This window comes from Diplotaxodon limnothrissa, linkage group LG15, assembly GCF_057381915.1.
Source record: "Diplotaxodon limnothrissa isolate DT_005_m linkage group LG15, D_limnothrissa_male_GT1.1, whole genome shotgun sequence".
In the NCBI taxonomy this organism is placed as follows: Eukaryota; Metazoa; Chordata; class Actinopteri; order Cichliformes; family Cichlidae; genus Diplotaxodon; species Diplotaxodon limnothrissa.
Window position 1 is genome coordinate 672058 of NC_140610.1, and position 16967 is coordinate 689024.

Genomic DNA, 16967 nt, shown 5'->3' on the forward strand with positions numbered 1-16967 from the left:
CGGGGGGGGGGGCTCAAAAACTGTGAGACCTTCAGACTAACAGTGTGTTTGGAGTCAACAAACAAGGACGAGGGCAGGAAACAGCAACGTGTGCGTGGCCAGCACAGGCAACACACAAAGCGGCACTAGTTGATCATTTAAGCCTCTTTTCCATTAGGATCGACTCAGCACAGTTTCTTTTACACTCGATGAGTCACGGGAGCGTCTTGTTCACAAAAATTAAAGCTGCCAGCTTTGAAACCCGGCAACAAAAACACTGCCGTGGTCCCGAGTGTGACGGAGAGACACAGACCGAGCAGCAGATATATTCCCGCCTCGGCGTCCACATTTTTTGTAGCGTTCGTGTCGCATATTAACTATGTCGCGGGATGCTCGGACATGTTGCTATGACGATAAGCACCCACACTGGATTGTAACGGAAAGCCGGTCGATCCGAGTAGGTATTCGTGGAAAAGGGGCCGGACTAAGGTTTTGGAAAAATGAGGGGGGAAAGAAGAAAAACTACCTGATCCCTGGTGCTTGTGTCTGGCTCTGAAGGTGTTCCTGCCAGCGCTGCTGATGGTGGTGGTGAAGAGAATGAGGGTGAGGGTACGTGCAGGCAGAGAGGCAGCACGGGCAGGATGAACCGGTCCCTGGGTGGGGAACAGAGCCGGGACCTGGACTCTGGAAGAGCGGGCACTCCTGCCGGCCACAAGGGCAGCACACAGCGGAGGGGAAGTGACAGTGCTGGCAGCAGAGCGCAGCAGAGGAAGAGGACGGGGGCACAGCGGAGGGAAGGTGGCTTCTGACGGCGACGGCAGGAGAAGAAGAGGCGGCCGATGCTGGGGGAAGACTCCTCAGGGAACCATTCTGTTTGGGCACGCCACCGTTCTGGCTCGCTCTGTTCACTCGCTGAATAGTGTGTGGCTGCTGCTGCAGCTTTGATGCTGCGTCTTCATCTCCTCCTGCTGTCAGACAGTCACTAGCAGGGTCGCATGTGAGAGGGTCCTGGCCATTGCTGACTGCTGTCCTGATGTTTGAAGGTGCGTGTCCGCTGAGAGGATGCTGCCCACCGTTGCTGAGGGCCAGAGGGTCGCCAATTCCATCGCTCAGGGCCATCGTCCTCTCCCAGCGGGCCGGTCACGGACACCGTCACTCCTCTGCAGAGGGAGATGGTACATTTTAGTGGTCATTCTCTCACTTACCACAATTTACTATTAGTTTTTCTCATTTCGATTCTAGCATTGCAACGTGCATTCAGAATGTGATGCAGTTGTTACAACTGTCGGTGTCACTGCAGCAGCATACACACTGATGAGCCTTTAAAGGAGTCCTTTAATGTTTCTCTTTATCGTTGTCTTATCAGTCTACTAAATATGGAGATACAAGGGACAGTCTCTTTCCCACGAAGAGCTGGGGTGGGGCAAAAGGCTGATAAGGTATCGTGATAAGTTACTAATACACTCAGGCCAAACAGCAATATTGTTGTGAAGTGGTGGAGAGCTTTTTCACAAACTCAGATTTGTCTGAGCATTTCATTTTTTCAAACACATTTTCCCTGATTGAGGTGGGAATGCACTCACCAGCTGTTTGCCAGCAAATACTGACTGACCCTTCAGCTGCCCTCACCTTTAATCCAACGGCTGCCCTTCCCCGAACCCTGGTCCTACTGGAGGTTTCTTCCTGTTACAAGGGAGCTCATCCCATATGGGCCAGCTGGGATCATCTTTGCATCGCCTCCGTCAGTGCGGCCCAGGGCGGGCGTGGCTACAATGTAGCTGCCGTCACCAGTGTGTGAATGGGTGGATGACTGAACGTGCAAAGCGCTTTGGGGTCCTTAGGGACTAAGTCAAAGCGCTATACAAATACAGGCCATTTACCATTTTGCTAAATAAATCAGCTTAAATTAGAGCAAACTGCCGCTACATAAACAAATGGAAGCAAACAGCTGCGCACCAACTAAAACTGCACCTACACCACACAACTGTCCCAATTTTGACTTGACCGTGCTCCGTTAATCCCCCGACAGCTCTGACTGCAATCAGGCTTTCAACGATATAACTGAAGTTATATTTTAACATCTGCATGTCCGTGTCATGCTGCTGCTTCCACCCGCTATTAGAAACTTGAGGCAGGTCCGTCCCAAAGTTGGGGAGAGCGGGGAAAAACAAAAACGCTGCTTCTTCTGTGTAATCCAGAGAAAACCGAAGTGTAAACAAGACAAGTTGGAGTTATGTGACTGATTATTTCTTGGCGAGCGACAGTGAGTTTTTGGAGTCTTGTCCTCACAGTGAGTCCAAGCAGAGACGAGCGGCTCCACAAAGTCACGGATCCTCGTCTGTAAATAATCCACAACACAAAGCACGGACTCATTCTTACACTTGGATGTTTGGACAGAAAATAAATGAGAATAAACACGTAAATGAGCTGCTGGAGGCACCGTCTGCTAATTTTTTCAGTCTTTGGATGGAACCAGGATCTTCTCCCATTTCTGATTTCGTCCGTCTGCAGTTTGACAGACATGTTTATCCTGATCTTTTCATTTCAAAGTCAAATTCTGTTAGGGTCATCTGTTTATCTAGTCTAAAACAAAAGCCTTGTTTGTTTATTTATTTATTCATCAGAGTCTCCTAAAAACTCCAAACTACCAGTCCTGAGAAAGTAAGGAGAAAATCCTTTTCCATTCACAGCGAGGGGCCCCAGAGAGGGCCGAAGAAAAACGGCACATTCAGCAAAAATAACACACTAATGACATTACACATGCAAAAACATTTAGATTTAAAACATGCAGACTTTTCAACTTTACTGAATTAGCCATTTCAACTGTGATTGGTCAACACGTACAACATTTGTTGTGCGGTGTCCACTTTGGCACACTTAAGGAAAAGCGTGATTTTGCTGGAATGTGAACCGACCGAGCTCCCTGAAAGCACGTCACGCACTCTGGATAAGACCGAAGCAAGAAAAAACAGACGCCGTTCTGCCCTTATACAGCTCTACAAGTTCAGTTTTACATGTTTGGGTACTTCATGGCACAACTCACTCTTTCTTTCATTAAAGGGATCATTTTTCAAAGCCTTTACGTCATAAACTGCATCGGTTTTTACTGAGGTTTACTTCCCCAGGAGATCATGTGAGATTAACTCGTCTCTTCTCCTCTTTCCCCAGGCTCTGGCATGTAGCACCTTGCCCCTCTCTCCTTCAGTATATATGACTAACCCCACTGTTACTGGTACTTTGATGATACAGGCACAAATAAGCGACATTTCAAGTCTTTTTAACCACTCCTTACAGGTGGTGAGATATCCGCGGAGCTCCTCGGGATAACCATAATATCTTCGCAGCCAGAGTGGGCTTATATTTGATTGAAGCCAGTGCAGATGTTTTCCAATGATGCAGCTATGCAAAGACCTCACCCTTTAGCACTGCCTTAAAGTTCACCTACCAGTGGCACAAGCTGGTACCTTGACTAAAGGTCAGTACTTTTTACAGAGTCTGCAATCACTGATCAGTCTAACTCTTCTTAGTCTGCTCTCATAGGCAACAATCATAAGGTAGCAGAACGGCGTCATTCTGCAGTGAACAAATTCAAATCAAATCAAATTCAAATTTTATTTGTCACGTACACAGTCATACACAGTACGATATGTAGTGAAATGCTTGGACAACTGCTCGTGACCTAAAGAAAAAAAGGAAAAGGCTATGAATAAGATAGGAAATAAATATGAAAAATTAAAAAGGGTAAATTTAACTAGGAAGGAATAAAATATAAATTAAGGTTAAAAATGAAATAACTGTACAACACAAATTAGAATGAAGGGTAAATTTAACTGGGAAGAATAAGATAAAGATAAATAACTATGAGTAACTATAGTAATATGTAACTATGAGTGATATGTAACTAGCATGTAAAGGATCTGAAGGGTCATTTTACTCATAACCAGCGACACAAGTCGCTCCCCGATGGCCTCGGCGTTCAGTCAGAAGCTATATGCAACTATTTAAGACGGTTGATGGAAATATTACAAATTCAAGTCCCACCATGACGACACACAGAGCACGCTCACCAGTGCAGTGTTTGACAAGCTCAGGGTGGAAGGAGGATCACTGCACATGGGTGTCATATGTTACAGAGTGAGCATAATGTTGCCTTCAGTAAATCTTTCAGCTTGTCATTGTGAGATTGTAGGAACGACTGTGGCTGTGAACTCATCAGGAAAGTGTCCGAGTCATAAATCAGGCAACAAAGATGTTTGACGGTTTTTGTCCCACATACTTCCATTTTTGGACCATAATCACTTTTTTTAAAAATTATTTTTCACTTTGCCAGTAAAGATGCTCATAGCTCAATTACTCGCTCCAGGTTCTACACAGTGCTCCAAATTAATGTGCAAATTGTGTTTAAGTGTCATAAAGATTAAATAAGTTGTTTTTCAATTAAACCCTTGGATGGAATTGTGTCTCACGACTCTTTGTATCACTGAAATCAGTCTCGGATACCTGTGTTCATTAGTTTGCCAGGTGAGCCCAATTAAAGGAAAAACTACTAAAGGAGGATGTTCCACATTATTAAGCAAACCACCATTTTCAAGCAACATAGGAATGAGAAATGATCTCTGCTGCTGAAAAGCGTGAAATAGTTGAATGTCTTGGACACGTAATGAAAACCTTAGATATTTCATGAAAACTTAAGTGTGATCACCATAATGTTAAGAGATTTGTGGCTGAGTCACAGCACACACAGGTTCGTGCAGATAAAGGCACAATGATGAAGGTTTCTGCCAGAGAAACCTGAGAGCAGCTGCTAAAAGACCATCATAAAGCAGCAAACACATATTTGAAGCTGCTGGTGACTCCGGAGCCCTGCGAACATCAAAGTGTAGGATCCTCCAGAGACTTGTGTGGTCCCCACTTTTCCCTGACCTCAATCCTACTGAGAACCTTTGGAGGATCCTCAAGCAAAAAAAAAAAAAAAAAAAAAAAAAAAAAAAACTGAGGGTGGGAGGCAGTTCACATCCAAACAGCAGCTCTGGGAGGCTATTCTGACATCCTGCAAACACATTTCCAAAAACCTACAAGTTCCATGGATGCAAGAATTGTAAAACTGCTATCAAATAAGGGTCCTGTGTTAATGTGTAACTTGACCTGTTAAGATGTTTTTGATTGAAATAGCTTGATTTCAGTGAAATTGATCTACTAATGCTGCAAATTCAACAAATGACCATTTTCAATTCTCTACGACCTATAAAATGTTTTGAAACTCTGTGTGCGTAATAATTAGGAACAAAGCATGTTAAGTTTTTTTATTTTTGAAAACCGCTGATTTCACTGGGAGTTTTGTTCAGTAACAGTGGGATTGTACTCTAATGGTTGATGACTCAAATTATGCCGACTGTCATTTGAATCGACTATTTAGGAAAAACAGAGAAAAATATCATTTGCATAATAATTTTGAACGAGGTGTAGTTTTAGAACACTTTTCACCAAGGACGACCGCTGTGGGAGTATGTTCTGTATTTAATACAGTTAAATCCACAAATCATGAGAAAGTATACTCTTTCATTTTGTTTCATAAATAAAAAGAGCTCCCGTGGAGGTAGTCGTGCAGATCTAAGAGAACTAGTACACACCTGTGCGGTAAACCTGAAGACAGATGGGTTTTCTCTGAAAACTTCACCTGTGAAATATTTGGCAGACTAAACTAATTTTCTAATTGTGCGCCTTGAGTTTTACCTCAACCTGAACCTTTCATGGAAGGTTCAGGATTTCATTTCACTCCAACGGTGATTTCCCCCCCACCCCCCAAAAAAGGATGTCCTCACATCTGAGCAACAAGTCATCCATCACAGTAGCCTGTTTTTCCCATCCGACACGCACGCTCTGTGTGTGTGTGTGTCTGTGTGTGTCATCTCGACATGAGCAAGTGGCGAAACATGAGCACGGCAGCCCCCCCCGAGGTCAGGGGTGGCTGAGGAAGGATGAGGTTAGAAAAGGAGAGAAGAGAGCTGGGGGATGGCCAGATGAAGTCATTAGTCTGAGGCTACGTCCACACTGGCCCGGATAGATTTGAAAACGGCGTTTACGTCTGAAAACGCTCCGCGTCCCCACTAGCGTTTTCAGTTGTTTTCACAGAGTTGTGCGTTCACATTGAAACGGCCCAAAACGCTAACGTACCAGTCCTGCGCATGCGCAAAATCGAGTGAGAATTAAAGAATTTGAAGAAAAGCTATCTGGAGCACGTACAGACTGATATGAATCTTTTTTTTTAGGGCTGTCAAAATTGAGAGCAATCAAAACAAACAAACAAACTGCTGTATAATGCACTCCGCTCTTTGTTTAATTGGTCACATGACTGCATCACGTGACTAACATGCGTCATCGTTTTAGAAACTGTGCGTTTTCGCTGTCCACACTGCGACGTGGCCGGTTCCGTTTTGAAATGTATTCGTTTTTCCTTGGGGAAAGCGCCGTCTCAGGCTACGTCCACATGTACACGGGCATTTTTGAAAACGGAGATTTTCCGTTTTCGTTTAAAAAAAAAAAATAAAAAAATCCCGTCCACACGTAAAAGTCAGAAACGATGGAAAACACTGCTATAGAACATGCCAAAGCAGCAGGTGGCGCTATATTCCTATCCGTGTAGAAATGTTGGCCAATCAGAAGTCTACAGGGAGTGCAGAATTATTAGGCAAGTTGTATTTTTGAGGAATAATGTTATTATTGAACAACAACCATGTTCTCAATGAACCCAAAAAACTCATTAATATCAAAGCTGAATGTTGTTGGAAGTAGTTTTTAGTTTGAGCTATTTTAGGGGGATATCTGTGTGTGCAGGTGACTATTACTGTGCATAATTATTAGGCAACTTAACAAAAAAACAAATATATACCCATTTCAATTATTTATTTTTACCAGTGACACCAATATAACATCTCCACATTCACAAATATACATTTCTGACATTCAAAAACAAAACAAAAACAAATCAGCGACCAATATAGCCACCTTTCTTTGCAAGGACCCTCAAAAGCCTGCCATCCATGGATTCTGTCAGTGTTTTGATCTGTTCACCATCAACATTGCGTGCAGCAGCAACCACAGCCTCCCAGACACTGTTCAGAGAGGTGTACTGTTTTCCCTCCTTGTAAATCTCACATTTGATGATGGACCACAGGTTCTCAATGGGGTTCAGATCAGGTGAACAAGGAGGCCATGTCATTAGTTTTTCTTCTTTTATACCCTTTCTTGCCAGCCACGCTGTGGAGTACTTGGACGCGTGTGATGGAGCATTGTCCTGCATGAAAATCATGTTTTTCTTGAAGGATGCAGACTTCTTCCTGTACCACTGCTTGAAGAAGGTGTCTTCCAGAAACTGGCAGTAGGACTGGGAGTTGAGCTTGACTCCATCCTCAACCCGAAAAGGCCCCACAAGCTCATCTTTGATGATACCAGCCCAAACCAGTACTCCACCTCCACCTTGCTGGCGTCTGAGTGGGACTGGAGCTCTCTGCCCTTTACCAATCCAGCCACGGGCCCATCCATCTGGCCCATCAAGACTCACTCTCATTTCATCAGTCCATAAAACCTTAGAAAAACCAGTCTTGAGATATTTCTTGGCCCAGTCTTGACGTTTCAGCTTGTGTGTCTTGTTCAGTGGTGGTCGTCTTTCAGCCTTTCTTACCTTGGCCATGTCTCTGAGTATTGCACACCTTGTGCTTTTGGGCACTCCAGTGATGTTGCAGCTCTGAAATATGGCCAAACTGGTGGCAAGTGGCATCTTGGCAGCTGCACGCTTGACTTTTCTCAGTTCATGGGCAGTTATTTTGCGCCTTGGTTTTTCCACACGCTTCTTGCGACCCTGTTGACTATTTTGAATGAAACGCTTGATTGTTCGATGATCACGCTTCAGAAGCTTTGCAATTTTGAGACTGCTGCATCCCTCTGCAAGATATCTCACTATTTTTGACTTTTCTGAGCCTGTCAAGTCCTTCTTTTGACCCATTTTGCCAAAGGAAAGGACGTTGCCTAATAATTATGCACACCTGATATAGGGTGTTGATGTCATTAGACCACACCCCTTCTCATTACAGAGATGCACATCACCTAATATGCTTAATTGGTAGTAGGCTTTCCAGCCTATACAGCTTGGAGTAAGACAACATGTATGAAGAGGATGATGTGGACAAAATGCTCATTTGCCTAATAATTCTGCACTCCCTGTAGAAGCCTCGGTGGGAAATAGTAAACAAAGCTGGGGCATAGAAGCAGAACCAAGTGATATGTGTGGAGGGACAGTAACTGTGTGTGTATGTAAGCATTTAAACACTGCAGAGAGTACAAGTAACAGTATTGTAGAAATTCATTTCACCGAAACAATAACCTGGCGCACAGTGTGACGTCAAAAAAGGCGCACAACTTTGACGCTGCGTTTTCTCCGTTTTTCACATCCACGCGTAAACGCAAAAACAGTTTTCGAAAATATCCACCCTGGCAGGCATTTTTATAAATCTCTGTATTCAGTGACCGAAAACGCCGTTTACGTGTGGACAGAAGGTGCAAACGCATAGAAAAATTTGCGTTTTCAAAAATACCCGGGTATGTGTGGACGTAGCCTCAGTGTGGACGAGAGGCCAAAACGGAGAGAAAATGATGAGTGGACGTGGCCTGGGACTCCCACAGCTGTCAAAGAGCCTGGAACGGCTGAGGAAGGGCCGGTGTTCTGAGAAACCACCCTACTCTGACAAAACGTCCTACCCGTATTATAATTTGACAGTGACTTGCGACTAAACGTAACCCTACCCCTACCCATAACCTTAAGAAGTATTACAGATGGGTGAGAGAAAAAGAAGTTAATTCGGCGTTGGTTTTGTGCGCATGCGGCGCAGAAACATTGGGTAGGATGTTTTTCATGTAGGATGGATTCCCAGAACTGGACTGGGAGCAGCAGGGTTTGAAGGACGTTGCCTGAAAGCAGTGGCGTGTCCAGCGGGGTGGCCTGGGGGGGCACAGGCCACCCCCCTAACCAGACTGGCCACCCCAGGTGCCACCCCGAAGCTAAAACAATAAAATTTAATGAAATATCAAATGTACGATTATGGTTTCACAGTGAAGCTCAGATGTCCGAGGGTAAGTGAATGCAGCACCGGCTTCTGCACTATGCGCATCATGTTAGCAAAGGTAGAAGAGCCACGCAGGAAAGACGGCACCACAGAAAACATTTTTTCAGCCAAAGATTAACAAGTTAACATAGCTGGACTAGCCATCGGACATTTGCACAGTGGGCTGATGACTTATTAATTTATTTATTTTTTTGTAACGGCATGAACAATGAGAGGTGGTGGATTGGCCAGATGCTGGAAGATTTGTAAAAATAACTCAGTTGTTTGGTGGTGGCTATGGAGGAGCTTCCACAGAGGCAACAGGTGGATGAGGGAAGGGGAGGCAGTAGGAGAGCCCCGAGGCAGCCACCAGTCCGAGTGTCAGGTGAACTGAACTTCAGGTAAGAAGTTATGAGCTGCAGTCTATCTGGGTCAGATATAAACCACGTTTAGGTGGAGTTTATTTTCGTTGTGCTGACTTTTTACCCTCAGTTGCAATAACTCATACTGCGTTCTAGCCAGTTTGACGGAGTTTTTATACAGCTGGGTGGGTGCTATGATGTTACTGATAGTGAACTTTATTTTATTCATAAGGTTAGTTAGTAGAGTTGCCAACGGCTCCTTAAAAAAATGGAATGGTCCGTCATTCAGAGAAAATATTACACGTTTCGTATTGAGCTGAGAAGAGACGCAGTTTGTCCCGGACTTTCGCTATAATGAAAAAAAGACACAAAGCTGGAGTTATTCTGTCGTAACGCTGCACAGCTGCCTCTTCTTCTCTCATTCTCTCCCCCTCCCTCTCCTGTTGCTACTTCAATCATGAAACTGATCAATGATCAGCTGATTGTCTCTCTTGTTTATCGCCCACTTTGCGCCAGAAAGAGGAAACCAGCGGATGTCGTGCTAAACAACAGCAGCACGTTTAAGCTTGATCAGCTGTTGTTAGAATTTATTTAATATTAATTTCTAGTATCAGCTGATGTTTGCTGGAGCCACAGCTGTAAAGCTGCTGGTCATGATGTCGGTTTGGATATTAAGATGGCGCCGGTGAGGTCGGCTGCCGTCACGACTGCTCCGACCACTTTTTCTTTGTCTTTGTTTTTTAAGTTAGTTTTCAGCGTTTCTAAATCGGCAAAATCATCACCATTGGGTACATTAGGTATGACAGTGACACTCTTGTTTCTATTGGTATACAGTGTACTCACAATTCGAAGTTTTTAACTCCGGATCCGAGCTGGCCGAGTGAGATCTCGAGGGAGAACAAAGGGAAGCGGCGGCGGCCTAGAGGGAAGCGAGCCGGCGTCAGGAACAGGCTGAGAGCTCGTGCACACCGCACACCTCTGCCTAGCATCCTGCTCGCCAACGTCCAGTCACTGGAGAACAAGCTTGACGACCTCAGGGCCAGGATAAAGTTCCAGAGAGACATTCGGGACTGCAATCTCCTCTGCTTCACCGAGACATGGCTGAACCCAGCGGTGCCGGACCACGCCATCCAGCCGGCCGAGTTCTTCTCGGTTCACCGCATGGACAGGACACGGGACTCGGGGAAGTCAAGGGGAGGCGGCGTGTGTTTAATGGTGAACAACAACTGGTGCAACAGTGCGAACGTTGTTCCTCTCACACGCTCCTGCACACCAAATCTGGAACTACTGTCCATCATGTGTCGTCCTTTTTATCTACCTCGGGAATTTACATCGGTCATTGTAAGTGCCGTTTATATTCCACCACAAGCGGACACGGTCACCGCCTTATGCGAGCTGCATGAGGCACTCACACAGCACCAGACACAACACCGGGACGCTGCGCTTATTGTGACGGGGGACTTTAATAGCGCCAACCTCAAACGCGCAGCGCCGAACTTTTATCAACACATCACCTGCCCCACCAGGGGTGAAAGGACACTGGACCACTGCTACACTACGGTCAAGGACGGCTACAAGGCACAATCCCGCCCCCCGTTTGGCAAATCTGATCACGCCGCCATCTTCCTCATGCCAAAATACAAACAAAGGCTGAAACAGGAAGTTCCGGTTCAGAGGAAGGTCGCGCGCTGGACGGATCAATCGGTGGCCGCGTTACAGGACGCACTCGATGACGCAGACTGGGGCATGTTCAGAAACAGCTCCGACGATGACGTCAACGTGTTTACGGAAGCGGTTGTGGGATTCATCGGGAAACTAGCGGATGATACCGTGGAGACAAAGACTATCACAACGTTTCCCAACCAGAAGCCGTGGGTGGATAAAACCATCCGCCACGCTCTGAGATCCCGCACCGCTGCCTACAACACGGGACTCACGACGGGGGACATGGACCCGTACAAAGCCGCGTCATATAACGTGCGGAGGGCGGTGAAAGAGGCGAAGCAGCGCTACGGGAGGAAACTAGAGTCACAACTCCAACAGAGTGACTCTAGGAGCCTGTGGCGGGGACTAAGGACAATAACGGACTATAAAGCACCAACAACCGGTATGACGAACGCGGCCGTGACTCTGGCAGACGAGCTGAACACTTTCTATGCTCGCTTCGAGGCTGCAGCTAAGGTCTCCAACAATGCTAGTGTTAGCGGCGCTAACGGCTGCAGACAGGAAGATACTGCCAGCACCGGAAACGTGCTCGTCATCTCCGAGCATGAAGTAAGGAGAGCCTTCAAGAGAGTGAACACCAGGAAAGCAGCAGGACCAGACGGCATCCCAGGTCGTATCCTCAGAGACTGCGCATACCAGCTAGCTCCTGTGTTCACTGAGATATTCAACATCTCTTTATCTCAGTCGGTGATCCCCACATGCTTCAAAGAGTCCATCATTGTTCCTGTCCCGAAGAAACCCCACCCTGCTTCTCTCAATGACTATCGCCCTGTAGCCCTCACCTCAGTAGTGATGAAGTGCTTTGAACGCCTGGTCAGAGACTTCATCATTTCTTCACTACCAGACACACTGGACCCACTACAGTTTGCTTACCGTCCAAATCGTTCCACAGACGATGCCATCTCTCATCTCCTCCACACATCACTCACTCACTTGGACACTAGAAGGGGGAATTATGTTAAAATGCTCTTCATAGACTACAGCTCTGCATTTAACACCATAATTCCCTCCACACTCACCACCAAGCTGGAGCATCTGGGACTCAGCTCATCTATGTGTCAGTGGATCTCCAACTTCCTAACTGGCAGACCACAGGCAGTAAGGATGGGCGGACATGTCTCAGCCTCCACCACTCTCAGCACTGGAGCCCCCCAGGGGTGTGTTCTGAGCCCCCTGCTGTACTCTTTGTACACATATGACTGTGTGGCCACTACCAGCTCCACCACCATCATCAAGTTTGCTGACGACACCGTCGTGGTGGGCCTGATCTCTGATAACAACGAGACGGCCTACCTGAAGGAGATTAGGAATCTGGAGAACTGGTGCCAGAGGAACAACCTCCTTCTAAACGTCAGTAAGACAAAGGAGCTGATAGTGGACTTCAGCACTAAGCAGGAGAGGAACTACCAGACCCCCGTCATCAACGAGTGCCCAGTGGAGAGAGTGGACAGCTTCAAATACCTCGGAGTTCACATCACGCAGGACCTGTCATGGTCCTGTCACATCAACACCGTGGTGAAAAAGGCCCGACAGCGTCTCTACCACCTCAGACGCTTGAGAGACTTCCAACTGCCCTCCAAGGTGCTCAGGAACTTTTACTCGTGCACCATAGAGAGCATCCTGGCGGGAAACATCTTAACCTGGTTCGGGAACAGCACCATGCAGGACAGACGAGCTCTACAGAGGGTTGTGCGGTCAGCTGAGCGCACCATCCGCTCCGAGCTCCCTGACCTGCACTCAATCTACAGCAGGCGGTGCTGGACCAAGGCCAGGAAGATCGTGAAGGACCTCAGCCATCCCAACAACAGACTGTTCTCTCTGTTGAGGTCAGGAAAGCGATTCCGCTCCCTGAAGACCAACACAGAGAGACTGAGGAGGAGCTTCTTCCCGCAGGCGATACGGTCTCTCAATCACACCACCACACAGTACTGACCCACACATACAGTTCTTACACACACACTGGACTTTCTGGACTTTGGTTTTGCACAACACTGGTCACTATATTCTTCATTTCCGGTTAATACTTGTACAGCTGCTGTTATTGTGTATATATTTATTTAGATTTAGATTTCTTCATACATTCTTATATAGTTCTATATTGTGTATTGTGTATTTTGTTGTACAGTTATTTTATTTTCAACTTTAATTTATATATTTATCTTTATCTTATTCTTCCCAGTTAAATTTACCCTTCATTCTAATTTGTGTTGTACAGTTATTTCATTTTTAACCTTAATTTATATTCTATTCCTTCCTAGTTAAATTTACCCTTTTTAATTTTTCATATTTATTTCCTATCTTATTCATAGCCTTTTCCTTTTTTGTTTTCTTTAGGTCACGAGCAGTTGTCCAAGCATTTCACTACATATCGTACTGTGTATGACTGTGTACGTGACAAATAAAATTTGAACTTTTGAATTTGAGAGGGAAACATGAGGATGAAACCAGGAGATGTCCTTACTGAATCATCAGAGCTGAACAGGTGATGGAGAAACAGGTTTACCTTTTAGGTGACATGAATGAGTTGAAGTTATGACCTGTTTCTGAGAGACAAATAACACCAGGATCCTTTTTTATGTAGCTGACAGCTGGTAACTGTGCAGGGGCGGATCTAGCAAAGTGTTGCCAGGGGGCCAGGTAGGGCATTAACAGGGAGAGGGGGGCACAAAGACATACTTTTCTTTCTTATTATCATTTCAAATATTTAGCTTTTATTAAATAATTATCTGAATCTTGCGAACAAAGTTTTTATCTGATGTAAAATGTATAGAAATCATACATATACCAACAAGACTTCTCACAGTTTGTGAGAAGATTATCTTTTTTTAATAGGCATTGGTTTTGCATTGGCTAATTTGCCAATTGTATGTTAAAATGTTCGTATTTTAATATTAAAAAATGTTTTTGCCCAAAACATATGTGCACTACATGTCAGTAAAAATACTATGCAGATATTGCTGTCCTTGACTGCTGAATAAACACTAACTGATTGTATCTCTTGTACTTTATCAACGCAGTATCTAAAAACTTTGCACCGTAGTGGTTAAAATCTCATTCTAATAAGAGTTAAAAGCGCATTCGGTTATTAGGTTTATAGGATTATTGAATTATAGTTAACGGTTGGTAGAATTGTTTTTAACATTATCTGACAATTACATCTGCCACCCTTCTCCAAATCTGTGCCCCTACCTGCCCCCCCCAACAAAAATTTTCTAGACACGCCACTGCCTGAAAGTCGATGAGCTTTTGCTCAAACTGCAGACACAAGCTGGGCCTCGCATCTCTCTTCAAAATAAAAGCTGACGGCTTGAACAACTACAACTCTTCTCACTCCACCTATTTCATGAAGGAACGTCTGCTGCTATTTATCAAGTGTACCGAGAAGGATTTCAGCAGATTTGATTTCATGGAAAAAATAAAATAAATAAATAAAAATAAATAAAATGCTGATAATATTGATTACATGGTTACAGTCGGTTTCTCATTACGTAAAGTTTTTGTTTTTACAGAAACAGAAACTTCTTCTATATGGCTGAAAGCACACGACAGTACGTGGCTCCAATTTCCCAGATTTCTTGCACGATCGTCCGGCTCAGGTGGAAATAATCTGACAGGCTCTGAATGTCTATGAGAAGGAAGTGTGAAATACAGTGACCCCGAATCCTAAACCATCACTCCTACTTAATCCGACATGTCAAACTCCGTCTAGACTCTGAACGATGAAGTGCCATTTCCCTTCATTCTCCTATAAAAAGCGGCAGCTTTACTTGTGCCAGCAGGGATAAAGCTACGCTGTTCTCCTCAAAGCCCGAAAGGCTTCAGTAAGAAAAATATGTCCCCTAAAAAAAGATTCACTGCGCAAGCAGCTTGGAGTAACGCAAGCGATGACGAGGTGCCTCGTCTTCTTCTGCTGCCGTCTTTCATGTCAGCTTTATGATTACGGGGTGTGAGAGAAGGAGAACCTAAGGCGACAGGCATCTAACGGCACCACTAGGCAAGGCATCCTGCATCCCTTTAATTAAAGCTAATAGGCAGCAATTACCAGGAATCAGTCAAGAGACGGTTAATACCAACACTGCCTCTAATAATAATTAGAACATCAACAGCAGGCATTCAGTTCGTGCTGGTGCACACATGCCTCGCACCGCTCCAGGATTAGCCGGGCTTTAAAAGAAAACACAACTAGATGGGAGTAGCTCGCCATGTCATGTCTGTGTCATGTTTATGCCCTCATTACAATTTATATGCTCACTAGAAATATGGCATCATGTTACCCTCTAAAAAATGTGACTGCATCAAAAGGTTAAAATTGAGTGTTTACATGAAACGCTCCAAATCTGCCCCAGATTGTTATGAGTCTGTACACGGTTACTGATACAGTTTAAATGTGCATGTTTACGGTGCTCACATGAGTGTAATCCAGCCTAAATCAGATACGGAGTAATGAATGGAGTCTCCGTCCAAATGTGAGTGAACGGTGAACGCGCTTATATTCAGTGCGGCTGCTCTTTATGGGTAAATCATGACGATATTAACCTTATACGCGGTAAGTAGATCAAACTGCAGTTACATGAGTGGGACAACAATGAGAAAGCTCGCGCCAGAGCTGTTAATCACCTTTTGAGGGCTAAAGCTTAAATGCACGCTGCTGGCCAGAGGAGACGGATCAGTCTACTTACAAACAACACGGCAGATCGATTCCCCCAAACTGGAGCGCCGTGAGCTGTCCACTGGAGGAAGGGGGAAGTGATTTTGGGCTTCGTCTAACTGCGCTTCCAGCCAAACCACTTGGATAGACACACTGACGCTCGTGGACCCAAACAGCACACAGCTCTCTTACACGCACCGCGGCTCACACTCGCACACTTTCTCCTCAGAAAGGTCTCGGAAGTCCGGTGAAACTGTGAGCACTGTGAGCAGTGCTGCAGTCAACAACTGTGTGCAGGCCCCGTGGTACCTACCGTGCTCGGTGTCTCCCGGTGCTTTCGCTTATTATCGCCGGTGGAATCCACAGCACGCGACGCAGCGTAACCCCAAACAGAGGCAAAAATAATAATGGCAACAAAACACAAACGAACCAGCTCCGGTAAAGTTAGAACATCCACAAGAGCCCGGAAACAAACCGTACAACCGGGGAGGGAAAAAATAAAGCAGCAACAAGTCTAGAGGACAGCGGAGTGTTTATCGTGGGAGTGTGTCCTGAGAAACACCCACCCACACGAGCTCCAGCTATCTGCTCTCCAGAGGCAGGAGGCGGTGGGCTGGGACTAAACCGGGCAGCACTGATAGGACGGTCACACCGTCCGCTTTAACCCGCTCACTGCCACACGCCACAGCGGTGGCACGCGCATATATAATAAGAATAACAATAACTTTATCCTATGCTACATCCTGAGGGAAATTCTTTTGTCATGCACATGCTCAAAGCAGCAGGAGAGCCAGAGGAACAGATGAATATTAGTGTACAGTAATATACAGTAAGATAGTTATTTGATACTATGCCTTGCACTAACGAAGTAATATTTATAACTATATCCTGGAGAATAAATAACTTAACTATCAGTGCAGGCGATTCTAGGAAGTGACATAGTATTGTGCAATAGAATAAAGGGAGTAGCAGCGTATAATGGGGGGATGAAACAAATATTCAATAAGGTACTGTTGGGTAATATTGCACGGTCTGAAAGGGAACAGAATAACATTGGTAATAGTCTCAGGAAAATCACCTACAGAGTGAGGAGTGTATATAAATCCCCCTCTCGCCCCTGCGAGCGGTTCATCCTTCAAGCTCGGGTCCTCTACC

At 45.3% G+C, this 16967-nt stretch overlaps 1 protein-coding gene across 5 annotated transcripts in view; it reads right to left on the minus strand.

Annotated features, from left to right (window-relative positions):
* Positions 1–16967, minus strand: part of disp1 (dispatched homolog 1 (Drosophila)) — a 120254-nt gene that overhangs the window by 26191 nt on the left and 77096 nt on the right. For 2 of the 5 annotated variants that reach the window (XM_085373173.1, XM_085373174.1), the window contains exon 4: positions 506–1139. The exons of 1 other annotated variant lie outside the window; for it this stretch is intronic. In XM_085373173.1, the coding sequence (XP_085229299.1) occupies positions 506–1098 (593 nt within the window). In that variant the 5' untranslated portion in view covers positions 1099–1139. Of the gene's footprint in view, positions 1–505; positions 2581–16125; positions 16498–16967 lie in introns of those variants that run through there. 2 more of the 5 variants (XM_085373175.1, XM_085373176.1) reach the window with 2 other exon arrangements.